We start from the raw sequence: 27,561 nt of genomic DNA, 5'->3' as shown, positions 1-27,561 counted from the left end.
ATCAAATCCATCCTATGGAGCCAAGCCTTCGGGGGAAAGCTCACACTTAGATGGCACTTAAGGAGCCAAAGGTGCCAAACTGTGTGTTGGGTTGGAAAGGACCCTGGAGTTCACCTGGGCCTCCACAGGAGCCCCGAGAGCCAGCAGAGCATTGCTGGGGACACCGTCCTGATGTCCAGGCCCAGCTGTGCACTGAGCACACACGCCTGTCCACACAGCACCTCTGCTGTATTCTTTACATCGGCAAGCGGGTAACAGATGGCCCTCGGAGGGAGTAGAATGTGCCTCTCCCTCTGAGAAACCAGCCTGCTGTGTGTCTGGGGCTGGGTACCCCAGAGGCAGGGGTTCCTTGTGAGATGAGAATTCCTGTGGAAATCATTGATCAGGAAGTGTCCCCAGAAAAGGTAAGGGGGTGGCAATATGAGACCAAATAAGCATGTGACCCCAAGCAACAGGGTACCACAAAAGGCTCAATCCCTGGAAAGGGAGCTGCCCCCGACCATCAGTTGGTGGTGGTGGTGGTGCCTGGGAGATGCGAGCTAGCAGGAGGAGCCATTGTGTCTGTTCATGTGGGCAGGCAGGGTGGGCTCCAGCAGCCCAGGGTGGCTGCTCACCAAGGGGAGCACGTGCTGGATCACTGTGCGCGGAAGGGGCGCTGACAAGGTCTGCTAACCCGGGTCACTTTGGACAAGTTCCCTATCTTTCCTAAGCCTCAGGGAACTCTTCTTAGGCCTGGTGTGTTCTACTTGTATGTTTCTTCCAAAGTTTGAAATTGCTAGAAGGCTCTTATTTAGGCTGTAGCCAAATTGTCTTTGTAGTTTTCATTTACTGGTCCTGGGTCTGCCCTTTGTGGCCACGGGGTCACCTCTGTCCCTCCTGCCTTTCGGAAAGTTGAAAATAGTGATGATTTAACCCCCAGAAGGTTCTTTTCTCTTAGCCTGAAATCTGCAGCTCTTCCAGCTGCTCCCCATGTAAGAAGAAATGTTTCCAGACCGTGCTTCCTCCTAGTTGGTCTTTTTGGGCATCCCCCAACTTCTCCAGGAGCCTCTTATAACGTGGCATCTAAACAGGAAATTGGGGCTACAGGAATCTTCCGACTTGAGTATTCGATCGAGTGCTTGGGAAAATACACTGGCTACCAAATCATCGCCTCATGCCTCAACCATCTGCTGCTAAACCCTCATCTTGAGGAGGGAGGGCAGACTAGCCCGCAATCTATTTTTGTTAATATGACCAGTCATATGACAAGGGGCAGAGGCCACTCATTTTTCCTGTCTGGGTCTCTGGCCTACGACCTTTGGAGCTGGAAGTCTCCCTCTCTGTTCTGGAAAACATTGGCATCACACACAGAAGAAACTGTTACCGAGAAAAGTGAATTCAGGATGTAGCAGAAATTATTAACAACCCTCTATCACAGTGGCCCTCACACTGTGTGCACTGGCATCCCGGGGAGGGGTTGTTAAAGCAGATGGAGTTTCTGATGCTGTCAGTTTGAGGTAGGGCAGAGAATTCACATTTCTTAACAGGTTCCCAGGTGATGCCCCAGGAGGCCCGCTGAGCACTGTTGCCTCCCCACATGTCGTGGCTGCTTGGGTCTTGGTATTAAGACTTTTCAGAAGGAAACACATCCATTGTGTGTGCTTGTGCCAGGGGCAGTCAAATATATTGTCCAGTGTTATTTTACCAATCTTGGGCGTGCAGTATCTTCCCATTACACATGACATAAGGACACTCACAGAGTTAAGTCACTTGCTTAAAGTCACATGGGGCAGATCTGGAATTGGATCACAGGTCCGTGTGACCCGAAAGCCCAGGCTTTCCCAGCCCCTACTGCTCCGTAAACTTTCAGCTGGGCCAGAAGGCCAAAAGCGCTCAAGATTAACATACCAACAGGACACAGAAATCCCGCCTCTTGAAGTCCGGCTTGAATTGCATGTCACAAAGATAAACTATATTTCACATTGGAAGAAGATGAAGATAACATGGCATTTTTCTCTATTGCAAGTCTGTCATTATTTGTAATCATGTTTTCACAATCAGCTTAGTTAATGTGTCAATTTCTAATAATAGGCTCTCCATGGAGGCTGCCAGGAGTCATGTGGAAGCATACTGGGATTGAAAGGCGCCAGTGATAGATGATAAAGAGTTAACCTTCCCCAAACTGCAGCCTAATCATTGAACATGAACATTTTAAGAGTTCGTGATTTTGAGAAAAGTTACCAATGTTGTTATTATACAAAATCTTTTTCTTCCTCCAAAGTACATTATAATGGATGAACCCTGAAAATATTATACTGAGTGCAAGAAGTCAGTACAAAAGGCCACGCTATGGTATATGATTCCACTTAAATGCCGTATCCAGAATACACAGAAAGTAGATTAGAGCTGCTTAGAGCTTGGGGGGGGGGCTGGTGGTATAGGGAAGTGACGTTAAAGGGCACGGGGTTTCTTTTTTGAGGTGACGTAATGCTCCAAAATTAGCTCTGGTGCTGGCTGCATATCTGTAAATATGCTATGAACCACTGAGTTGTACTCTAAATGGGTGAACTGTATGGTACGTGGATTATACTCAGTAAAGCTGTTGCAAAGAAAAAGCATTATATTTGCAAAAAACATTTTAAGTGCTATAGATGTTTGTAGTTTTGAAGCTTTTCACCATGTGCAATTATTTTACAGTGAAAGCTATGGAATTTAGGTTGAGCTAGGCAGGGCCAATTGAGGGACAGTGGCTGACTAGCATTGCAACCCTAATGGGGACGTGAGGTGGGTGCTTGGAGGACCTAATCTGGGTTCTGTCACTGGAGGTGCAGGTGTATGGGAATGGACTGTTGAACCTGACAAGGGGTGGAGGCTACAGGGCAAACTGCCAGGTCTCGAAAGACATGCTGGAGTGCATAAATACACGCTGGGGCTACAGGGTCCTGGGGCATCTGGGGCTGAGTCCAGGATGGCTGGATGCCAATGTGGCCTGGCCTTCTCAGAAGAGTGGAGTCCACCTGACTCCCCAGTCAGGGACCACCCAGGGTCACCTACTTGATGCCTAGGGATATAAGCTCACAGCCTGACCAGGATATTTCCTCAATCCCATCTATGTGAAGACAAAAGAACCAGCGAGAAGCAAGTAATTGTCTCAGTCAACTTCCTGATTTTAATAACCCTTTACTCCTCCCACTAGTGGTGCCATTTCCTATAACTGTTCAACTCAACATTACTTATGTCAAAAACAATGAGAAGGGATAGACAGACCCCAAAACAAAACAGTCCCTGCCCTCAAGGATTTTGTGGTCTAAAGGGGAAGGGCAAGTCATAAGCAGGTTATTCCAATATCTGCTCATCTCTATGCATTCCAGGTGGGTTGCGGGGCCTGCTTCTAGAACCACCAACATGAGACACACATCTCCCACAACTTAAAAAAGGACACACTAACTTGGCTTACTGAAAATTCAAATATTGATGGACTAATGGTCGTATTTCCTAAACAAGACCTTGTGAACACATGTAGTATGAAAATTTCTTCAGTCAACACAGTTCCTTATGCCCTGAAGGCAAGCCATGTAAAGGTGGCATGCTGGGCCAGCAATGAACGAGTACTTATTATGCAAAATTCCATTTCTGATGCCAGGAGATTAAAGTCTTCCACAGCATCTTTATTGTCAAGAAGTGTGACATTTAGACTTCAACTTGAATGCATGGTGATGCACAGATCTGATGGGATGTGAACTGATTTCAGGGTTAAAAACATGCTGTTCAAAAAATCGTATTTAAGCTTATTCTGAAATTTGGTTTAAATCTGTTGTACTAATTTTATTCTGATCATACCCTAGGTCACAAAATATAGTGGGGAGGGAGTCCTAGATTGTGGTCCAGACTCCATAACTCAATATCCCAGTCACCCAGGCAAACCTTACTGTCTTTGAGGCTCATTTGCTGCATTTGTTTAAAAAGAAAAACAAGAGGGTTTGGCCAAAGGAGCTTAAATATCCCTTTTTGGCAAAATTCTATTAGGTTGGGTAAAGGTCATTTGATTCCAACCTACAAGATCTGTGCAAATTGAACCAAACCGGTATTTTATTTTTGAACTTGGAATTTTAGTGATTTAAAAAACCCCAGCAACTCCCCCCCTCCCAACCCATCTGTAGCTCTAACATTAGGAATTCAAATTGGAATATTTTTAGGCTCTGAAATTTAAGCAAGTCCTTAACCTGAGCTCCTGCCTGCATTTTATAATTTGACTAATTTAAGTCATACAGCAGTTCCATCTTTGACAAGAAAGCAAAAATCATTTTACTAATATCTTTATGAACTTCAAGACTTGCTTCTAATTGGAGACCTTCTAAGTACAATGGCATACCAGGAAGAAAATGACAGAATTTTTTTCTATGAAATAGAACCTCAACTGTCAGAAATGCGAGTTATTTCAGATGCCCTCAATAAGTTCACTTAAAACAGATTGCCGGTGGGTTGCATCAGAACATTAAAAAATCAATTCTAGATGAAAGCAAAAGACACAGAAGCCTCCGATTTGGCACGACAGAACAGTCATAGTAATCATTTAAGTTATTTAAGAGCAGGATGGAGGAGATGGAGAAATGCTTTTCTAACGTCTCATGCTTGGGGTGGTTTTAGTCATCATTTCTGTGGTGGGCGCTTCTTATAAAAATAACTTCATGAGGAGCAGCCCGAGGAAACTCCAGCCGCGACAGAGCAGTGCAACCTCACTGCCCATTAGCTCGTCAGGGTATTGAGGCTGGAGCAGGCAGTAATTAGACCAGAGCCTTGAAAGTCAGGCTGGGGGGAGAAACTGGAAGGAATTATTTTCTTAAAGGAAGTGGTCATTCAAAGGCTGAAAACCCAAGTTACCTACAATCTCCTTGTCCAGTTTGCCAAGGGAGGGGCCGGGCAGGATCCAAGAACAGGAAGGGACAACTCGGCTGGGGCGAGGGGGCGGCGGTGGGCGCACATTCCCCGGAGGTGTAAAGTGAAACAAGCGGGTCGGAGCCTCGAGCTGCCTTCGGAAGGGCGCAGGCAGGCCCAGCATCCCGGCAGGGTGAGTCCAGGTGAGGGGCGAGTGAGCGAGCGCAGCTGGCGGGAGCCCCGATTCGCCCGGGGCGTGGTTCCCGCCAGTGGCTCCTCGGCTGTCAGCCGCCTCCTGCGGGGGTGTCTGCTCGCAAAGTCGCCGCTTAATCCCCGCGCCCGCCGGGCTCCTTAGGGCCTCTTCAAAGCAGAAAGTTGCAAGCCCCGGGGGTCTTTCCCAGGCGCAGGGGCACCGAGGGGTCGACACTCCTCCGGCCCAGCCGGGAGCCCCTCCCCGGACGCCACCAGGTACTCGGTCCCCGCTGACTTGCGCCTCTCCAGTGGGCACCCCATCCCCGCACCCCTAGTCGGCTCGCGGGACCCCCTGGAGACCGGCGGTCTGTCGGGTCACCGGAGAGAGGTCCCGGGCCCCGGCGGCCGCCGCCTCCCGCTCCCCGGCCCGAGGTTCGCGGCCAGCAGCCGGGGCTCAGGGCGGGGCACGGCCGGGAGGCCCGGGCCGCGCTATTCCTGTCGCGGTGAGCTACCGGCCTGTTATGTGCGGCGCCCAATCACGCCTCCGACTCGCCGCGCTGACCCGAGGCCCCCCCACCCCCTAATCCCCCAGGCTTTGATTTGATCCTCCGCGCGGAACAAGCTCACCCCCCTGGCCCTAGCCAGTTGTCCCCGGCCCTCGCGGATGCCCGCAGAACCCGTCCTCCTCGTCCACCCCGGGAGGTCGGAGCGCTCTCCCTGCACGCCGGAGCCGCCCCGAGCCCGGGCCCCATCTGCGCATCCCGGCTGTCGCTGTCGGAGATCCCCGGTCGGCCCGCCCGCAGCGCGGCCCTTCCAGGTGATGGTGTGTGGCCATTGCGGCCCCTGGCGCGCAGGTGTGGGCTCCCCAAACCGGGCCGGGGACAGGGCTGTGGGCTTCGCGCTGGCAGTCTCAGCCGCCTCTGAAACCGTGCCTTGCACCCCCTGGGAGGCTCCAAACGCTGTGCCCTCCCCTACCAGGGGTTTCTGGACGCTGACCCCCGAGCGGATTTGCCCCGAGAAGGGCGCGGGGCGATCTGCGGAGCTGGGGGAAGGAGCCTCGGGCTTTAAACTGAGCAGGCACAAAAGCAAGCTTGCCAGGGGCGCTGCGGCTCGCGCGGGGGACCGGGGGGCGCCGTGCCCCGGGATGCCTCCAGTCGCGCCCGGCTGGCCCCAGCCCCAGTCCGGCCGCTTCCCGCCCCGGGCACCATGAGTTACTTCCTGTCCTACTGCAAAGCTCACGGCGGCGCGCTGCTCACCGGCTACCAGGCCCTGCGCGCCGAGGGCTTCTTGTGCGACGTGACGCTGGAGGCCGAGGGCAGCGAGTTCCCGGCGCACCGGTCGCTGCTGGCCTGCTCCAGTGACTACTTCAGGGCCCTGTTCAAGAGCCACACCCGGGAATCCCGGGAGCGTGTGATCCACCTGCGCGTGCCGTCGGCGGCGGGCCTGCAGCGCCTGCTGGACTTCATCTACACCGCCTGGCTGCCGCTCTCCATGGACACCGTGGAGGACACGCTGGAGGCCGCCAGCTACCTGCAGGTCTCCGAGGCGCTGGGGCTGTGCGGCCGCTACCTGGAGCGCCAGCTGGCCCCGGAGAACTGCTGCTTCGCGGCCAACATGGCGGCGCGCTTCGGCCTGGCGCACACGCAGGGCGAGGCCGAGCGCCGCATCATCCGCCACCTGCGCGAGCTGCTGGCGCGGGGCGCGGGGCCCTCGGGGCTGCTGGAGCTCAACCCCGCGTCCCTGAAGGCCGTGCTGGGCGCGCCCGACGTGGCGCGGGTGCCCGAGGCGCGGCTGCTGGGCCTGGCGCTGGCCTGGCTGCGGCGGGAGCCCAAGGCCGAGCGCATGGCGCACGGCGCGGCGCTGCTGGAACGCGTGCGCTTCGGCCTGGTGCCCGCCGCCGAGCTGCGGCGCGTGTACTCGGGGTCCGGCCTCGCGCTGCCCGCGCGCATCAAGGGCCTCATCATCCAGGCCCTCAACTACCACACGGCGCCCTCCCGCCAGCCGCTCCTGCAGGGCGAGCAGACCACCGTCCGGAGCCCCCAGACCCGCATCTTGTTGGTCGGGGGGCGCAGGGGGCGGGAGGTGGTGACCCAGCCGGTCGTGGCCCCGCGGCCGGTAGCCCGGGTCCGGGTCATAGTGGTGGAGGCCCAGGAGGAGGAGGAGGAGGAGGAAGAGGAGGAGGAGGAGGAGCAGCAGGAGCAGCAGCAGGAGCCGGAGGAGGAGCAGCTGGAGGAGGAGTGTGAGCTCACCCAGGACGTGGTGGCCTTCGACGTGTACAACCACCGCTGGCGCAGCCTCACGCGGCTGCCCGCCCCGCTGCTGGGGCACTGCGTGTGCACCGCAGGCAACTTCCTGTACGTCCTGGGCGGGGAGCGCCCTCCCGGGGACGCCTCCTCTCCCCAGGCGGGCGGCCCGCGAGTGGTCACGGCCGAAGTGCACCGTTACGACCCCCGCTTCCACGCTTGGACGGCCGTGCCCGCTCTGCGGGAAGCGCGGGCCCACTTCTGGTGCGGCGCCGTGGGCGAGGGGCTCCTGGCCGTCGGGGGCCTGGGCGCGGACGGGGAGGCGCTGGCTTCCGTGGAGATGTACGACCTGCGCCGGGACCGCTGGACGGCGGCGGGGGCGCTGCCGCGGGCGCTGCACGGCCACGCGGGGGCCGTCGGGGACCGGGGCGTGGTCTACGTTTCCGGGGGCAAGGCGGGGAGAGGCGAGAGCGGCTCGAGCAGTCTCCGGGACATGTACGCTCTGGGCCCAGGGGAGCGGGACTGGAGCAAGAGGGCGCCCATGGGCACCTCCCGCTTTGGGCACCACATGGCGGCGCTGCGCGGCGCGGTGTTCGCCTTTCTGGGGCGCTACGAGCCCTTCTCTGAGATCGAGCGCTACGACCCGGGTGCAGACCAGTGGACTCGGCTGCAGCCGCTCCCCTACGACCGTTTCTGCTATGGTCTGGCCGTGGTGGAGGAGACGGTGCTGCTGCTGGGCGGCCTCAAATGGCGGCACTCGCGCCAGGTGCCTACCCGCAACGTGGTGGGCTATGACCTCGACCTGGACCGCTGGGAGGACATCGACTGCGCGCTGCCCTGGGCCTGGAGCGGCCTGCAGTGTGGGGTGCTGCAGCTGGCCGAGGGTGCGGACGAGGAAACCGAGGGGGAGCCCGGAGAGCTGCCAGATTTGGTGTAGGGCTCGTGAAAGCGTTAGTGTGGATTCTGGGTGACGAGAAGTCACAGTGTTGCTCTTGACCACGCTTACAGAGCGAGAAACACGAGCGCGGGTCCTAAGAGTGGCACTCTGGAAGCAGAGTGGCTTTCTGAAGGCTAGAGGCAAGGCAAACAAGGCCAAGGCCAGAGAGGAACATTTCCCCTTAAGCTGAAGGGGAGGGGAGACAAGTCGGTCACAAGGAACCACGAGTCAGCTTCAGGGAGTTCAGAGACTCACGCTGGACTAGAGATGGGTGCTGGAAAATAAAACAGGACCCTCTTTTTCCTAGTATAGTAAAAGTGTTTCCTTAGGTGCTAAACAGTTAATATTTTTGTGCCAAACAAAGAAGAGGCCAAGGAATGTGCCACAAGAAGTTATATACAAAAGCCACAAAATTGCTAGTTATAAAGACTATACAGAATAAGTCCTAGAAGCATTATCTGAATAGGGAAGGGAAAATGTCCTTGTTAAATAGCATAAGACCACTTGAAGAATTAGGCTTTTATGACCCAGAACGATGGTCATAGTTCTGCTCTGATGGTTTAACATAACTGCGCATCCATTTTGGGGGGAGGGTGTAGAAAATATTCTAGGTTAAGTTTTCCTGACCCTCACATCCATGCCCCTTAGCCTGCTTTCGCCCTGACTTTAGGCAACTCATTGGTTTTGTTTTATTTCAGCAACTCTGAGGCATCATAATCAGGCTCCTCTGGTTAAGTGAAACATCTGACAAAAGAGAGCAAAACAAAAACCTATTTCTTTCACCCTCTTTAAAAAATGTTCATTCTGCAGGTTATATTTGTAAAAAAAAACAAACTTATTTTTGGCAGTCTCCCACTGTACCAACACATCCCCCCACCACTTCCCCAAAGAGCCAGAGAAAGGAAAGAGGAGTAAGTGAAGTTTTAAAGTTTGTGTCAGATAAACTAGCTTGGTTTTTCAGGGTCTCAGAGAAAATACCTGTCTGCAGGAACGGGGCGGGGGGGGGTGTGCTTCTTCTGGCTTGTGCCATCATGGGGTGGCAAAGTTAGAACTCAGAACTGGGGTGGGGGGAGAGGGGGCAAGGAGAGATGGTGGCTGTGTGATTAGGTCCCAAAGAAATGTGATGAGGACTCTGCATGAATAAAGTAGGTGCTTTATAAGGATTCATTAAGAGCTGAATTTATTTGACTTCAGTTTACAGTGCTGCCTCTCGCCTAGATTTGCAACTAACGCAATAAAATGTACAGATATATAGTGTTAAAAGGTCTCTTTCATGCTAGGCTAGCCACGAGTCTTTTAAAATTCATTAGTTTAATTTTTTACCATTTAAAACAACAGAGCTGACTTTACAAAAGTAAAAGCTGCTTAGTAGCGACAGAGCTAGTCCTTCCATCACGGCTCGCTGTTTACAGGGCACGACCTGGCCGCTGTATCCATGACACATCCATCAGGTACAGATATTTTTAAGTGAATGTACACATTTGGTCTAGTAAACATCAACAAGTCTAAACACCTGTAACAAGCACACTTCATTTTAGGACAAGAGGTTTTTGTTTGTTTTTTTGTTTTTTACATATACAAAATCCCACAAATTTAATGTGCGTCAATATCCATGCAGTAAATAAATGTTTTTACAAATAGGTTTTTTTAAATGATAAAAATATTACACTGGACCCAAAATTCCATACAAACATTAATACATGATTTCTCATCCATTTTGACTAAATACAGGATTACTGAAAATGTGCTGTAGAAAGGCCACTCTCCTGTACAGTTGTGCAAAGTCTGCAAAACGATAGTGATTCAATGGTGGTTCAAAAGCAAAGAAAAAGATCCCCGCTGTGGAGTTTTGACTTTCTCCTCTACAGCAAAAAATATTCACTGGCATATATCTGAACTCTTAGAGATGAAAGTACATTCACTGAGCTGTACAGGCAACAGTATAAAGCTAATTAGAAGTAGGTTTTACGATATAGAATAGTAAAGGAGAGTCCCTCCTCCTAAAAAAACCAAAAACAAAACCAGCAAATTGTGACGTTATGCAGCCAGACACTAAAAGCAGCACGGTCATTGTCATGCTGTGATCACTTTCAAAAACGAGATGCTTATACATGGCAATAAATGAAGAGGACTTTTTCATAGACTTCATCCACTCTATGGAACAATTCATGAAGCTAGGAAAAACCTCTATAAATTGTTTCTCTCGTGTGATTCAACGTAACAGGCCTCTGAATGACCATCATCCTCTTTCTCCTAGGGAGAGAGGTATGTCTTCGTTTTTTCAACATAGTTTTCTGTATTACAACTCACATCAGTCCGTAACTAAACTTGTTTTATTTCCCTGCCTGAAGTATAACTACATATGTTTAATCAATGGACTTGGGTGAAAACTGGAAACTGGAGAGTTGATTCTTTTCAGTTTATACCTATAGTTTTGTAAAGAGCTGGAGTTTAAAAACATGAGTTTGGGCTGAAATTACATATATATAGGTAACTGTTAGCTGCCTTTCTGGGTGAGTTAGGTGTGTTTTAAAAAATCCACTCTGAAATTCCTCTGTACACAATCAGCATTTCATCACTACAAAAATAAAGGAAGATTTAAACCAAGAAAATAAAGCAGCTCTATCTTCAATTTTGGTCTTAGTTACAAAAACATCTTACAAAGCTTTGCCCTGATACACCATTAAGTGTCCCCCTTAAGATTTGGAATAGTGTTTCCATTAACCAGCTTTCACAAGTTAATAGACTATTAAGACGAATGTTAGATACCTGAACTTTTCTTATGTTGATGCTCTTCTATTTTACTTAACTCTTGTATGCGCATCTACATGTCACAAAAATAAAACTACAGCATTAAACTTTGTGCAATGTTTAAGAAAATTCTTAGAACATTTTAATAAATATAAAAAAGGTTTAAATTCTTTCCCACCCATAAGGATGTCTGCACCTGAAAAAATGTGATTTACTTTTGAAGTCTGTTTATATAAAATTAACTTAAAGGGAGAAAAGATGACCTTAGATAGAAAACTGCCTTTTTGTGGTTTTACTACTTGAAGACCACCTGTCTTCAGAATTGTTTGCAAAAGTTAATTTTAAGTCATTAAAGACAGTTGATTTTGCACATGGTAAACATATAAGCTGAGCACTAACTGCATATAAAATATACAAATGCTCATTAAAGACAGTGGTATTAATACCATATATGTTTCATATAGTTTGGTAACATTAAAGGATAGCTTGTCAAGTGTCCCACACATTGATATAAAAACTACCTTATATACTTGTTCAAAGTACCAGAAGGTTACCAGGTGGCCTGAAGGCAGGATACACTTACACATGCGTTTCAATGTATGAATGAGTGTGTGTCAGAGAGGAAGTGATTACATCTACTTCAGAAGAGATACTTAATGGATCATTTGAGGTGGTGTTTTGACAGATATCCAAGAAGAGGTCGAGGTACATCTGCTTCCACTGTTGGAATTCTTTAGATGTCAAGTCTGGATTGTCTAGGACTTTATCAATTATGGCTACTTCCCCTTCTCTGGCCTGAAAAACAAAAGGATTCAACAGTTAAGATGGGGACAAACTTTGAGTCCAGATTTAAAATAAAAAAATAGGTAAAAATCACATTAGGAGGCCTCTACGCAGCAGCTCTGGCATATCAAACTCAGCCATTAAAACCAAATCTTAGTGTACCTTTTTCTACACTCAAGGTGGGCAGGCTCACATTGCCCAGGCTCAAGTTTAATGTTTCTCTTTACCTGTCCTGTTTTCTATCTCTGTCTTTGGATATCTTCCTCAATCTTTAGGAATCCAGTTCAAATGCCTCTCATTTCTTAAAGCCTTCCTTCAACAATCAGAAAAAATGTTTTTTCTGTCATCTATGTCCCTGTAACACTTTATCACTGCCAATGAGTGGACCACCACATTCCATCGAGTTACTCTGGTACTAAAGATTTGTTTTGGTTCCACACACAAGTAAAATTATACAATATTTGTCTTTCCTTCTACGACTTATTTCACCTATCATAATGCCCTTAAGGATCATCCATACTATTGCAATTGGATTTTTGCCAACTTTGTTTGCCCCAGAAAGTCAAGCACATGTCACACAACTGGGGACTCATCAATACTAAATGAACTAAACATTGGCAAGAGCTCAGATTCTTTGTTGCTAGAAGAGAAGGTTTTGGGGGAATCTACAGAACATAAAAGATAGGGGCGAGGGGCTGAGAGAGAGAGGGAGAAGACCAGGCCATTAAAACAGGTGAGCCCGACCTGCTTGAAAATCCTGCCTGCTCTGGCAAACAGGCAGTCAGTGGGGGTAGGGTGGGGGTAAGGCTGGGTAAGGTGGGGGGAGCGATTAGGCTATCTTTGGAGGAGTGTTGGTCACAGGAACTATTTTTACGAATATTATAGCTTCTTTTTTAAAAAAAAATCCAAAGTCTGTTAAGTTGTCCCTTGAACTTGTATTAGTAATTGCATGAAGACCAACAGAAAGCTAACTGACTCTGAACACTTGGCTGCTTGCTACTGGAAAATTTTAAAAACATGCACTTTTTTTTAAAGATTTATTTTATTTATTTATGCATACAAGAGTTGTGGTGTAGGCCAGAGGTGTGGGTGGGCAGGGGGTGTGGTGAGAGGATTCACCAGAGATAGAGTGGGGAGCAGAACAGGCGGAATGACTGAAATACACCGCTGAGGGGAGCAGCGGGTGAGACGGGCTGGGAATCAAACTGGTGCTGCAGTGGCTGCTGATAGCTTCACAGTGCTGAGACTTAACCCCGTGTGCCACCAGGGAGACCCTAAAATCATGCACTTTCTATTTTGTTTATCTATTTGGTACTCACCTATGTTTCAAGATTACAAAACCTCAGCAGCATACTATGGATCTGAAATATTTCCCAAAGGAGCCCTTTAATATTTGTTTCCAGAAATTAGCACATCACATCCTCTGTATGACAGTTCTTTTTGGTTTTTGATTTTTCAAGGGTGGAGGGCCTGCTTAGGGAGTTGTGTGACAGGCCATTTCCCACAGACACACACAGTGGGCTGCTCATTTTTCTGCCTCCTTCAACTTCCTGCCTCTCTGCTCTCCTTCTCTCGCCACCTCCTCCCCAGTCCAGGGGTAGCAAAAGAAGACTGAAGATAATGTACCCACTTAATGGAAATGAGAATAAGAAAGTCACATGTGGATTGGAAACTAATAGTGTAAACAGAACAACTATAAAATTTCTACGTGGAACGTCAATCACTGTGGCTTCACTCAAATGCACTGCAGGAAATACTCATGAAATATCTCAACCTAGTTTAGCGCCCTCTATTGCATTCTGCATGCCTACTATGTTTTTAATAACTATAATAATTATGTTACACGACATATTTATCTTAGGAAAAGACTGAGGAATGACACCGGCCCTGCATTTTTACAAAGAAAAAAAAAATGTAATTACATCCTGTTTTCTCCTAGAACTGTCACATAACATTTAGTCAGTGCTTTGAGATGGTAATGAAAAGTTAAGATTATTTCCCCTTCCGCTTTACTAATCCAGTTCTATGCCACAGGGACAGCTTAGCCTTAGCTGCTTCCTGTTTACTTCCCCCTCCCCCATCCTGAGCCTATTTTGTATTTCTTTACATAGTAAAGTATCTGGTAATCCACTTTGAGTTCAGGAATGAATCTCTTAAAAGGAATTTCTCCTTTCATTTCATATCTTACCTTTAAAGTGCTTTTGAGAATTCTCAGCCGGTGTAGTTTTTCATTCATCACAGGATCATTACATCTCTTTATAAATGACAGTTTGTATTCCATCTTGGTTGAAATGCGATGTTCTCCCAGCGGTGACAGGTTTGCTTGCTCCAATGCCCTGTATAAATCTTGCAATGAATCTCCTAACTGTTCTTCCCTACTTTCACCTGCAATGTCCAAAAAAAGAGAAAAATGAATCCAGTGTAATCTACAGTTATTTGACACTCCAAAAAGCAACTAAAAAAACCAAAACCACCTGAAAAACAGGATAATGAAATGACTGGGAAAACACTCTATTACATTAAAGAAAAAAAAAAAAAAACAAAATCACAGCTGCTAATAATAATATAGTATGAGATTAGCTACAAGCAGCCAATTGTTTTAGACTGACCAAATAATAGTATGCTTTAATTAACCAAATATTCTCTTAATAGCAAATCACCATACATATCTTGAGTCCATTAAGTTCAAGGAATTAGAGTACAAAAGGTACACAACACAGAAACAATCCTGCACATAATTTAATATTTTAAACATTAATGAATATCCCTTATCATATTGATGAGCATAGAAGTGCTGATTAGTAGAGCTTTCCTAGTTTTGCAATGCTGAATGGACTGATTTTTACATTTTTCCAGGCCACATAAGATGGAATGGCATTCACTGGCATATATTTGATTATAAAAATCTTCCAAAAGTGTGCCACAGAGGATTATTAGGGTTCATGTGACCGCCACAGTAATGCCTGCCTCTTTGTGAATACACTAATCGTAACTAATACTACTACTTTAATTAAGATGAAATATGGGAATGTTTATATGAAAATATAAGGAAAAATATGGCATGTTCTAAGAGAAGCTACTTTGCATTTGTAAGACCTGACAAGGAAATACTGTGAAGTGCTTTGGAGGAAAACAATTAGAGAATGGTTCAGGAAAGGATCTTAGATCTAACAGAACAAACTAAACTCCCATCTTCTTTAATTGCTGGAAGACTGAAGTCTTAACTTTCTCAACAATGACAAATAACTCTGGATTTTGCCTGGAGTGGTAGACAGGATTAGGGCTTGCTTGGGTTTCCTTTAATAGAGCCAGAGTCCTAGTAGAGGAATAATAATTATAATGGCCCAAGGGTGACTATGAGATGTTCATTCCTAAGGTCCATGTGCATATTTTAAGTTTTCTGACTTAAAGAAAAAAAAAAATAAAGGATCCCTAAGTGGTAATGAAAGGTAAATGCTTAACATTCATGATCTCATTTAATCCTCACAATAATACTAAGAATGGATCTCTTTGATTTTTATCTTATAGCAAGGAAGTACCTAGCTCAAGGTCATCCTTTGTAAGCAGTGGAGCTAGATTCCAACTGGGCAGTCTGGCTCCAGCAATCACTCTAATGAGAATCTTATACTGCCAATATTGTCAGCAAGCATTTGAACTGTGTATTTAACAGTAGGTGTTAATGAATTCGTGTGACTCCTTTAAAATTCAGCATTCTAAATATTTTTAAAGACTTACCTAAAACTGCCAAAAAAAAAAAAAAAAAAAGCCCATAAACAGTACCTTCCTTCATTTGAAGGGATCACCTCGAGGATTAAAAAGTAGTTTGATATTCAATTTTTGGCTCCTGCTGAGGTTAGCAACTAATGGTAGGTGTGATATTGAGTCCTTCCATTGGAAAAGCCCTTGTTTCCATCAGCATGAGCTATCACTAAATCCTCTATAATAATTTTTAACTTCCTCACCATCTATCTAAAGTTAGAACTATCACATCAAAATACAAAAAATCGCTTTAAATAAGTTTTATAATTCTGTTGGTTCATCTTTGATTGTTTTTGACCCCTAGAGGATTTTCAGGGGTAGGTAGATGTGGGACTGTAAAAAGGAAGAACTGCTTGTGGGTTAAAAGTAAGATGGAAATGAGATAGGGGATGTCACCAGAGGAGAGACTGAAACTAGGAAGGCACGAATCGTAAGGTTATTTAGAGTAACTGAATGGAGTTATGAAAACAAGGAGACATTTGAACAGCGTAATGCCGTTTCATAAAATCATGGGCTGGGAAAAGACCCACAGGGATTAGTTAGTGGCCATCGTACTTAAAGCCTCAAGGCATAACTGCATCTAAAAGCTAGATGCAGTTTCATAGAGCAGAGGATGGGGGAGAAATGTATACCTAACAGACATGAATTACAGCAGTGAAGGGATCAGCCTAACATGTCGTTAGTTTTTCAGTTCTTGAAAGAAGGTGAAAGAAAAAAAGGGTTTGAGATTATAGTTTTAGGATTTAAGGGATGCACAAGTGTTTTCACACAGGAAACTTTCATTTTAATATAAACTTCTTCCATATTACCTAACACTCTAGGGGGGGTATATATTATTTAAAAATCATTCTCAGCAATTTTTTTTTCTCCCCAATTTTTAGCTTGTGGATTTTAAATAAATTTTAATGTTGTTTTACTTCAAGAAGGATAAGGATTAGATATAGAAAGTGAGAAGTGCAGCTATTCCATAAATAAAAACGAAAAGTATTTTTCCTTCTTGCCATTAAGAGGGGGAGGGGGGAAGCATTCAACCAAAAGACAACATAGTTCTACAAAGAAACTGGTTTGACAGCTATAAGAAAAATTGAGGATAGATTTACCTCTGGGCAGCACGTTTGAACAAGGAGTGACAATGAGGCTGAACACAGAAACACTGCAAAGTATAGCAATGGACAGTGCAACAGGCTCCCCGAAAGATCAGGAAGGAGCACCCCCCCCCGCCCGCCCCCCCCACCCCCCCACCCCCAGGCCCTCACACCATACACATGCAACACCACAAGACACAGGAGTGGAATGAAGAAGGATGAGCGACTGAGATGCCAGGCTACCACAAAATGCCACCATTTACTTAACATTTTAAGACTAGACAAAGAGTTCTTTTATCTTCAAAGAAGGAGGGTGAGGGGCAGAGTCACATTATTAGTCTGATTCACTGTGCTCAACAGTCAAAACAACACAGAACTCAACATTCAAGACAAAAACAGACCTTTATTTTCTTTTATAATTTTCAATTGGTTTCCTGGATTTTTTCTCAGATGCATAGCAAGTAAGTCAATTGGGGCTACTGTTGCAACTGAAAATATGAAAGCACCTTTATTTTCTTCCCTCTTCTTCTTCATCTCCTTCTCACATCTCTTCTGGTTTCTCTCTCTTTTAAACCCTTGCTTTTCTTCTTCGAGAAGAAGCTTGCTTTGGAAGAGGAGGCAAGCACTTGGTGAGGTCTGCTTCCTGATTGACTTTCTTTCAACGTGTCAGTCCAGCCACGGGAGCGCTGGCTCAAAACCAGCTCTTTTGCAATTTGAATGAATGTTTTCTGAAAGTTGGCAAAGTGTAGAGACCACATGCAGACCACAGGACATATACAGGAACCTTCTGTGACTCCTAATGAGGAAGTGTGTTGTTGTTACAATGAAATTTTAATTTGTATCTTATTTATTCAGAAATTCTGGGCCTATGCAGGCATGAATTCCCTCCCAAATTATATTGATGTTTACAACATGTAAACTAGTCCCAGGTCAGATGACATACTTTTTGATTCCAGTACTACTAAAGCAAAGACAACATATAAAGTTCTCTCTTCTACATAAAATGTCATAGACATAGATTTGAGGGTCACAAGGAAGTGACTGATGAATTCACTTGTGTTCTGTGCCAAAGGAGGGTCATTTCTGACAGTGTCCTACATGGCACGGGTGTAAGAGCCTCTCCGTGTCTCATTTAAACTCCAGCTACGCTATGAGATACAGTGACTAGCAATGTGGTGAGCATCACAACTTCCTTGTTTGCTTCTTTCAGGCTGCATCTGACCTCCAGGTAGTAATAGCGAAAAGCTCAAAGGAAAGATTAGCTAATGCTTAAAAGAGTTTGTTGGGACTTTCTTGCGAGTGGTTTATTAGCAGATGATAATGCATTTCTCAATCACTAAAAGTTCTCTCTGGTTGACGTCATGCTCAGTGGTTTCCATGCTTTTTTGACTGTGCACCCTTCTCAGTTAGAACACTGTAAATGGCTGGTTACTTATACACATGTATTACTCTATATTAATAGATAGGCAGGTTAGCAAACAGACACGAAAAAGAACTTTGAAAGGGTGAGATAGAAAGTCTGAGAAGAAATTCCAGTGTTTTTTCTTCCTGTACCTCAATGGACCTATGTGTGCCCCCCCAGCTTCAGCCACCTTCCCAGAGTGGAACAGGCCTCTCTCATGTTTGCATTTCCCATTCTCCTAGCTGCCGAGGAGCCTCAGGCACCCGAGTGAGGGCTTTCTCCACGGTACACATGGGATACTCCACAGCGGGCTCCCCTATCAGGTGACTGTCACTTTTATAACTGTCCATTGTGTCATTTCGTTCATGTTTCTTTGGTGAAAATGAAGGAGAGAAGAACACAAACTTGGCGACCTGAAATATCATTCTGGTGTCCTCTCCTCCCCACTTCATGGCCCCTGCGATGACAATGTTGAAGGAGAGTAAAAAATGAAAATAAAACAAAATGAGTATACCGACTGGGCTCTTGAAGAACCAAGCCAACAATGGATAATCAGCTCCGGGACGTGTTTTGGAAGGCAACTGTGCTCTTTTAAAATTGGACAACGATGCCCTTGTGGAAACAGTTGTTCCTTCCACAGCACAGCTGGGTAATGAGCACAGAAGGCTGGGAAAGGCTCAGTTACAAGTGGGAGAGAAGGCTGGACATAGCAGCATTAGTCACCAGTCAAATGTGAGAGGCATTTGTGCCTGTACAGCCGCAGAGTGCTCAGAAGCTTCCAGGCTGATGGTGTCACGTATGTAAAGCACTATTCTTGTCATGAAGGGCAATTAACATTTGCGTTGAGACACGGGAATATTTTCTGTGAATACTAATTTACTAGTGCACCATAATGAACAACTTATTTATATGTAAAGTGACAATTAAACTTTTAGTGGGTTTAATGTGGATGGGTCTGATGTTTGCAGGTTTTAGATGATTATGTATTCAGGATTTTACACTGTAATTTGAATTGTTTTATAATTGAATATTAGCTTTCTTAATTCAAGTTTAATTCGTGTTTATAAGTCAACTGACTATGCCTTGCATTGCAAAAGCAGAGAAAGGGCAATTTGCTGTAGCAGAAAAGCAGCGTAAGATTTTAAAAGCTGGATTTTACTCCTTGCTCCGTAATCAACTGCCCTTTCCTAATTAGAAGTAATTTGTTTATTTTCTCTTAGGCAAAGTAGTAATAATTTCTGTCATGAAAAAATTGGATTTTGATGAGGAAAAAAAAAGCCTTCTTTTAAAAGGACAGCCTGAGTGAATTCACCAACACTGTTAAGTGTACTTTTAAAGAACATGTGAAGCCCATCCCGATGAAAATGATCCTGCGCTTTGCCAAAGCTAAGTACACCTGCTACAAGTGTCTGTCCATCCCTTCTGCGCAACAGCATAATTCGACAGGGACGGAGCTGAAGTTTATTCTATGCTCCACTCTCTCAGCATGTAACTTCTGCCTAATTGTGTGACTTATGGCTGCAGTGTTTGAATTTTCTGAGCACGATAGTAGTTTTTATGATAGATGGTTCAGAGGGCATCCTTGGCATCAACTTATTGACCCCCCCCACCCCAAAGGAGGTCTTTGAAGGACAATCACAAACATTGATGATGGATTCTAGATTTACCCACAGAATTTAGGAAATTTAACTAAAAGAGACATGGAGGTCAAGGCACTGGTTCTTAAGCAGGAATTCATAAAAGGGAGAATCTAGAAGCAAAACTAAGAGACGATTATATTTCAAAATTAATGTGGAGTCACCATATTCCTTAATGAGAAACCATGAAAATTCTTCATATCATAAAGTTTTACTCTGACGTAAACAGGAAGGCGACCCAAGACAATCCCGCTAATATTAAATGCCAATAAAATGCTTTTTGATGGGTTGCTACAAACCAGAACCATCGTTTTTAAAGTATATTTTAAAAAAACGCATTAAAGTGGTTAGAGCACAGAGGCAGTTGTAAGGCAGATCAATGTGATTTTATTCACAACACAAATTCCATTTGTGAGAAAGAAGCATAGATTACTTCTCTTTAGAAAGATATTTACTATCAAGCATACTTAGCAAATTATTTAGCTATCTAAAAAGATCTGATACCAATTGGTCATATTTTTATTTTTAAGTAATTTATATTTTTACAGGTATTCACATTATGCAATACCACACACTGAGGCGACAGGAAGAAAAAAAACATTTCCAAATACAACGTTAAATTATCTGTTCATTGCACAGTATGAAATATCCATTAATCAGCATTGAAATTATTACAGAGTATCTTATCCAACTAAATAAAGGAAATTTCACATCCACTACAGAGGAAAAATAAGCAATATTGAGCCACGGGGGCCCAGTTACAGAGTATTAAATAATATCCGAAGCTAGTTTGAAAGACATCCAGACAAAATACTTTTTCAAAAGTGAAAACCACAGCCTATAGATTCGGAAAGTGTTACAGAAAAGAAGAGCTCATGCCTGTCCTATGAGGGAACACCATTTGTATACAAGTGCCAAGAAAAAAGGAAAAGTCAGGGTTTTAGCTGAGGGATCTAATAAAGCCTGGCATGAGGAATTTTCTTCATTAGTGTCACTGAAAGCAGTTTCTGTGTTGCACCTGATACACTTTATAATAGAATAAACATAGTAAGTTTCAGAGCAGGTTGTGTATACCTTGCCTTAATAGATTACACTTAATGTAGTACAATACAGCACGTCAAGTTTTAAAAATGCAAAATACACTTAATACACAGAATTTGCTTCCTCTGCTTTGCCTTTAAGAGGCCACCGAAGAGTCCATTAAACCGCCAGGGTTTTCTAGTTATCGGAGCTGATCCCTCTCCTTTCCTGATGTCAGGAGAACACAACTGAGGTGTCACCACACAGAGCCCTTCCCCAGTCATTCCCCTCCCCCTTCTGTTCTCCCACAGAAACGGCAGTTTTCTGTCACTGTGCTCCATCTTGATTGGCTTTGATCTTATGCTAGTCCCAGTGGAGAAAGCATTCTTCTTAAGAGTGGCCTGCCCCTCTTAATATCCCTTTAGGGAGGCCCCCAATCCAAAACACTTGATGCTCTAAGCTTTTTTAAAAGTCTGTTTTCTGATATAAACAGCAATGACGAGGCCATTTTAGTTGCTTGCAAGAGGTTGATGTTGAGTCTGCGCCGTGCCGACTCTCTCCGATCTAAATTCTCTAAACATTAGCTTATCAATCTGTGAGTCCAATGGGTTGAGTGCCAACAGAAGTGGATCCGATTTGGCATGGAGAGGTTCTACCAACTCTCGCAGTGTATTAGCCTAATATGATAAAGCAGTGATACAATATGATGAAAGACCTGCGAGTGCCATAATTTCCAAAGCATATTAGTATCTGTATTAGAAATACCACCATGCAATACCCATGAAGAGAAAAGAGAAAAATATGGCTAGAATTGCATATGGTTTTAATACCATAATGTCTTTTTCTGTTGGCATGCAAGTCTACTTGGCCATAGATGGAACACTTTTTGCTCAAAGCTTGGTTGTTAGGAAACGCCAATCTTAAGTGCATAAAATAATACACAGCGCAGCTACATCTTTTCCCACGTCTATACGTGTATATCCACATCTAGAATTTTAATTAGGAAAGCTGGTGTTAAAAGTATTCTCTGTACACGTGTAAAATGGTCAGTCTTTTAAGGAGATGAAACTATTTCTACACAAGATCTTTCCTCAAATTCATCTATCAAGAAGCATGAGGAAAAGTTTTCTGGCCTACCTTCATTCTAACTGGTCTGCAGGCTCCCAACGCTAGCCAGCAAGACGGGTGGAGGAACCCAGCCCGTGTGGCTCCATGGGGGGCTGAATGCTGACCCCACAAAGGGACGAGAAAGGAAGAGCTCTAACAGGGTAAACATGACGCAGGAGTGACTTCACTGGGCGGAAGTCCAGTGAACCGGAAGAGAACTAAACCGACTTTAGTTTAGTTTAGAGAGCTAGAAGAGACTAACGTTTCTGAATGACCTGGGAAACTAGGAACAACTGGGATAAAATAAGCTGTAGTTTCTTTTTTAGTTCATGGTTTTTGGGAAGTTGAGGAATCTGAACATTGGATTTGAGCAGGCACTAATCAGCAATACTTCATTCAAGCACAGAGCATATTTTATCCGCAGCAACATCCTGTAGTACCTTCTGAGTTATATCAAGAAGAAACAAAGTGGGAGAATGCTGAGGAAGCAGGCTGGTTCATCACTATCTCCCTCAGAAAATGGGAGGGGTGATGCTGCCATCACACTGTATCTAGAAAACAGGATGCAGCGCAGCTCAGATGTGAGCAGAACTAATTTTTGTTTATCACATATCTTTTTAGGGTGCAGAAAAGGGCTGGGAACTAAGTAATCTTGATATGTAGGTCAAAAACAAAAAAATGATACCTCAGTTTTAAAGAAAATGATCAAACTGGGCTTCTACCACTTTGTTTCACGGAGTCATGCAATGCCAAACAGCAAAATCAGAGGCAATCTAACCTTGAGCACAGGTCATTTCTAAGTTTAAAGTGTTCCTAATTTACCTATGCAGTTCAAACATTTTGCAAATTATTGTTTTGAAGGCATCCCTCCTTTACCCTCAGAAACAATGTTATGCGAGTAGGTTAATTTCTGGTGTATTCCCTAGTGCCCATATAACCATATTAAACCTGAGCTAGAGCCTTGGTAATCAAGTCACTTTTAGTTCCATTTTCGACCTTGTTTCTATAGGGCTTCTGAATTCTACTTCAAGAGACCAGAAACACCTCCTCGGTTGAGCGCCAGTCAGGAATACTGTATGGTGGAGGAAGACCACTATTTACAAAAGACTCCAGCTAGATTCCAGTCTGTATGTACTAGCAAGAGAAGACACTTGGGCAAGGGGTCTCTTCAACTAGTACTGGTCAGGACCATTGACTACCAAATCTCAGGGGTGGGTTTTGGGGCCCTACTCCTAATCTACTGATTCAGAATCTGTATATGGAACTCTGGAATCTGCATCTTAAGCAAGCAACTCAGGTGATTTTTCTCAGATTAGAGTCTGAGAACTTCTGTGTTAGGCCAGTCACATCCTGACGGGCTACACAGTGGGCAGGGGTGGCTGGGGGGACGCCAGTTTGGGGACTGCATATACATGGAGTTTGTAAGTCAGAAGCCTTGGAGTTGGGCACATCACAAAGCATTTTATTTTTAGTCCTGTCACTATATAAAAGCATCACAGGGCTTATACAATTTCAAGATTTTTGCCAAGGAATCTGATGGAAATATCTTGGTCTACTGAGAACAAAGAAAAATGAAAGAGGCCTTGGAAAATGTTTGAATCAATTCTTTAAAGCTATACTTTTACGCGGTGTTAAATAGCTCCTATTTACTTACTTCAGAGACAAACAGAACAGCTTATAAAACACTGTCAGACCCAAGTCCACTATATCAAGTGCATGTCTTGGAGTGTACATTCCGAATCTCAAACATGAGTAGCATTGGTGGGCTGGGAGGGTGAGATATGACAGAAGTAGTATATGGCCTAATCTGTATGAAATCTCTGACACGCAAAAACAAACCCACTTCGTAAAGATACCGTTGCAAGAAGGTTGATCTTTGATGACTTTTGTGAATCACATTTATGGGTCTAACTTTTTGCAAGCCCCTTACTGGTTTTCAACACTTCCCTTTTTTCTCCCTTTGTGTTTTTGTTGGGCTTTCTCCCTATTCCTATCCTTCTTTGTAGCTGACAACCTTATCCCCATGCAAACAGTCAAAAGGTTCAAATCAGAATTATTTCTTACAGTGACAGGCTACTTTTATTCTTGTTTTTTAAAAGAACAAGTGGAAAGTGTGTGTTCCATAAAAACAAACAAATAAACAAACAGCCAACACCCTTAAATTACATGGCTTTTGATTGTCTTGTTTTCTGTTGGCCAGTGTCCTAACTATAAAAATATTTCCTCCTTCCTGCCATTAAAAAGCAAGCATTATTTACCAAGTTTTTAACCAATTACATTTTGAAGCGACAGTAACATATCTTGCTATCCCCAAGAACAGCAGTAATGTTTCTGTTTGGCAAATTACTTAACAAATACTGAGCTTCCACTCATCACTAAAAGCTCCAATTGCGAGGCTATCAGCCCAGCTGGATAAAAAGAAACAGATCCTGTTTCCACTGAATGGTGAGCCCAGATGTAAGGCCATGTCGAGTCATGTGTAGGATAACATTCCAGTGTGGGTTCCTTTCCCATGCAAGCTCTTCACAGACTGAGTCTGTTAGTATATGTTGAGGAGGATGTTTCTTTCCCTTTTTGTTTTAGGAATTAAAAGATCTGATTACTAAGGACTGCTCGTTAATAAGCAGACATAGAAGTTCTAGAAACACACATTTTTAGAAATGTAATCAGACTTCTAATAGTAAACATACCTGCTAAGAATAGCTGTTGATCCTTCAATCAAATGCCTGAGGATTATAGATAAGGATAGAGGCACAAACATTTGCAAGAGAATGATTAACTACAAAATAGATAGGGAAAACAATCTTTCCTTAATGATTGAAAGAGAAGACAATATGTGAACATGGAAAAAAGAAGTGCTTAGGCCAGAATAGCACTTTCAAAAATTCCTGCTTCTGATTTCTAAGAGAAAACTGGGTTCCATTTACTCACTTCCATTATCAGTGAGCTTGAGGGTCATTTAAGGGGTCTGAAGCTGCCAGCAGATACAAAGGTCACCAACAGCATACATCCAGTAACATTCCTGGAGCTCTGCAAGAGTATAATTGTTTTGCGCTTTTTAAAAAAGCTTACTTGGGCCTCCCCTGGTGGCACAGCGGTTGAGCGCTGGGCTGCGAGGCTGCCCGCAGCCTCTGCAGCACTGGTTGGTTCCCCGGCTGCCTGCGAAGGCCCCACAAAATAAATAAATAAACAAATAAACAAACAAATAAATAAATAATAAATAAATAAAAAAGCTTACTTAATAAAATGATCTGGAGCCTCTCTTCTAAATATATCTTTCAGATTTTTTTCTTTTTGACAAAGAGGAATATTTAACACCATGAACCGACAGTGATAATCACTTTTCTAGGTGTATGTTTTGGAAAGAGTGGCCTGATAATAGTGACTCAAAAGAGATTTGTTAACTGTGGCTTGAGTAGCATCTGCCTAGATTTTGAGGGCCTATTTTCTCATAAACGTTGAGTTTGAACAGACATTATATCCAATTTTAAAAATTTGCTTATTTTGAATATAACAGTATAGTGGAAAGGAGCTAGAAAGTCTTAATTTTTGAAGAGTAACATTTTTATGATAGAAGTATTCTTTCTCAAAATAAAGTGATAAATAGCAAAAAGTATCATAGTTTGTGTTTATACCTACAACACTTAAGGAAATCTTTAATTAGCAATTCTAGGTAAAAGAAAAATGGATGAACCTATCTTCAGGGAAAATAGATGAGGAAATCCAGTTTCTAGGTAATTATAATGTGTCTCTAAATTGCGAAGTCACAATTCCATCCTCTGATTAATTCACAGGAGAAAGTATTTCCTTATGAAAGTAGTACCTCATCCTAATATATCTACCTCTATACCATGGCCTTAGAGTGCATTTACAGTAACTTAATTAGTTATTATGAGTATATCACACACATTGCCTTTTTCTGTATTAAATACCACTATTTGAAATGAAGATAGATCTACATACCTTTTAAATGGAGCTTATATATTGTCAACAATTGAAAAGGTCTTTCACATTTAACTCACAGAAATACTTAATATTAACATGTTAATTCACTTTACCACTAATTTATTTTCAATGAAATGTCCATAGATATTTCAGAAAAATGCACTATGAATTTTGCCATATTATATTGTCATCCCAAATGACAATTCAGATTTTCAAATAAAAAATGGGAGAAATTAATTTTTATAGACATACATTGCTCAAAAGGATTGAATGGATGCCTTTGGGTATATCTGCCATAGCAAATGTTAGCAATAACTATAGAAATACAATAGTCTGGTCTCAATGAGTTCACGGTATGGTTGTATAACTCCTTCCCCATTTTTGCCTTAAAATTTTATAGTTAAGAATAATCAATAAAATAAAGCTCTATTTTGTTAAATATAAATATATATACATATACAGATTCAATTATATGGCTATAATGTATTATACTGTATATGCAATTACATCAATGTCATGGGCTACTAATTTTAATTAATATACTTCAAATATATATAAAACAGAAATATTTGAAATTTATGGTACATTTAAAGGAGAGAATTAAAATGTGAATGTATGTATATGAATGTATGTATGTATGCATGTATAGGTAAACTGTAAAACAGCTGAGTTAGTTAATGCCTACAATGGTAGTATAGATCTTTGTGAACTTTTGCTGTTCTTATTCTCATACTAAATTCATACACTATCTTCAATTTACTGCCATCTTGATTTTGGTGGGATTACCCTTTTTTTTTTAAAGAATACTATTCAATATCAGTTCCAGTATCATGATATCCCTCCAGACTATATGAGGGGGGAAAAAAGAGGTAGAATTCTACAAAAGTGAGTGAAATACTAAATTCTTTTCAACAAGAGTACAATGGGTATGTGGGTGTGTAAGTGCTGGTTGGGAGTAGAGTAAGAAAAAGAGTGAGTCTTATGCTAAAAATTTAAACACATATTTTCCTTTCAGGCTATAACATTGTTTATGACTACAGAAGCTCAAAATATACTTCTGCTTACTTTTTCTGACTGATCTTACTGTATTACAAAAAATTGCAATATTGATTTTCTCCCTTCAATAATGTCTAAATGTTAATGCCTTATTATTATTATTATTATTATTTTTAATTTTTTCTAGAGGCATGTCTTATTTATTTATTTATTATTTGTTTGTTTGTTTGGTTTATACATGCACTGGGTACAGTCAGAAGCGCGGGAGGGTGAGAGAATTCACCAGAGCCAGAGCGGGGAGCAGAGCAGGCAGAAGGACCGAAGTACACTGCTGAGGGGAGCAGCGGGCGGCAGGAGAGGTCTGCGCACCATGTGGGACCCTCCTCCCGTGGCCGGGGAGCAGCCGGGGATCGAACCGGCTGCAGAGGCTGCAGGCAGCTTCGCAACCCAGCGCTCAACCGCTGCGCCACCGGGGAGGCCCAATGCCTTATTATTAACCTCCTTGGCATACCAGCCTGACATTTGGGATCATTTGCTCATTAACAATTTTGGCAAGGAGGAGCTGCTTTGGATACACTGCCAACTGAATTTCTTAGCAATAAGGACAACCAAAAATACCTTCCCCAGCAAAGTTAAGTGCCAAGAAAGATAAAAGGAAAATTCGAAAGACATTTGTAAGAACCTAAAATTCTATCTTGGACAGCTACTTATTAGAATTAGTATTTTCTTTACTCAGATCTGTTATAAACTGAATTGCTCATCTTAATACTTTCATATTCTCTTATTTTTCAATCTGTAGTTTTTACATCATAGGCTACTTTCAGAAATCCCTGTTATGAAAGTCATCTGT

At 43.7% G+C, this 27,561-nt stretch overlaps 2 protein-coding genes across 5 annotated transcripts in view; one reads left to right on the top strand and one right to left on the bottom strand.

The window, feature by feature from the left end:
- Positions 1–6,252: 6,252 nt before the first annotated feature.
- Positions 6,253–8,226, top strand: KLHL34 (kelch like family member 34; the record flags this gene model as incomplete). The annotated part of the gene is made up of 1 exon (XM_084259254.1): positions 6,253–8,226. The coding sequence occupies one exon, from the start codon at positions 6,253–6,255 to the stop codon at positions 8,224–8,226; it is 1,974 nt and encodes a 657-aa protein (XP_084115380.1).
- Positions 8,227–11,556: 3,330 nt separating this feature from the next.
- Positions 11,557–27,561, bottom strand: part of CNKSR2 (connector enhancer of kinase suppressor of Ras 2) — a gene marked incomplete at both ends in the record, with an annotated part of 238,038 nt that continues 222,033 nt past the window's right edge. For all 4 annotated transcript variants that reach the window (XM_084259165.1, XM_084259166.1, XM_084259167.1 and 1 more), the window contains 2 exons: positions 11,557–11,772; positions 13,949–14,145. In XM_084259165.1, the coding sequence (XP_084115291.1) occupies positions 11,557–11,772; positions 13,949–14,145 (413 nt within the window). The remainder of the gene's footprint in view (positions 11,773–13,948; positions 14,146–27,561) is intronic.

This window comes from Talpa europaea, assembly GCF_964194135.1.
Source record: "Talpa europaea genome assembly, chromosome: X".
Lineage (NCBI taxonomy): Eukaryota > Metazoa > Chordata > Mammalia > Eulipotyphla > Talpidae > Talpa > Talpa europaea.
The sequence above is the reverse complement of the archived record's forward strand: the minus strand, read 5'-3'. Positions and strand labels throughout refer to the sequence as shown.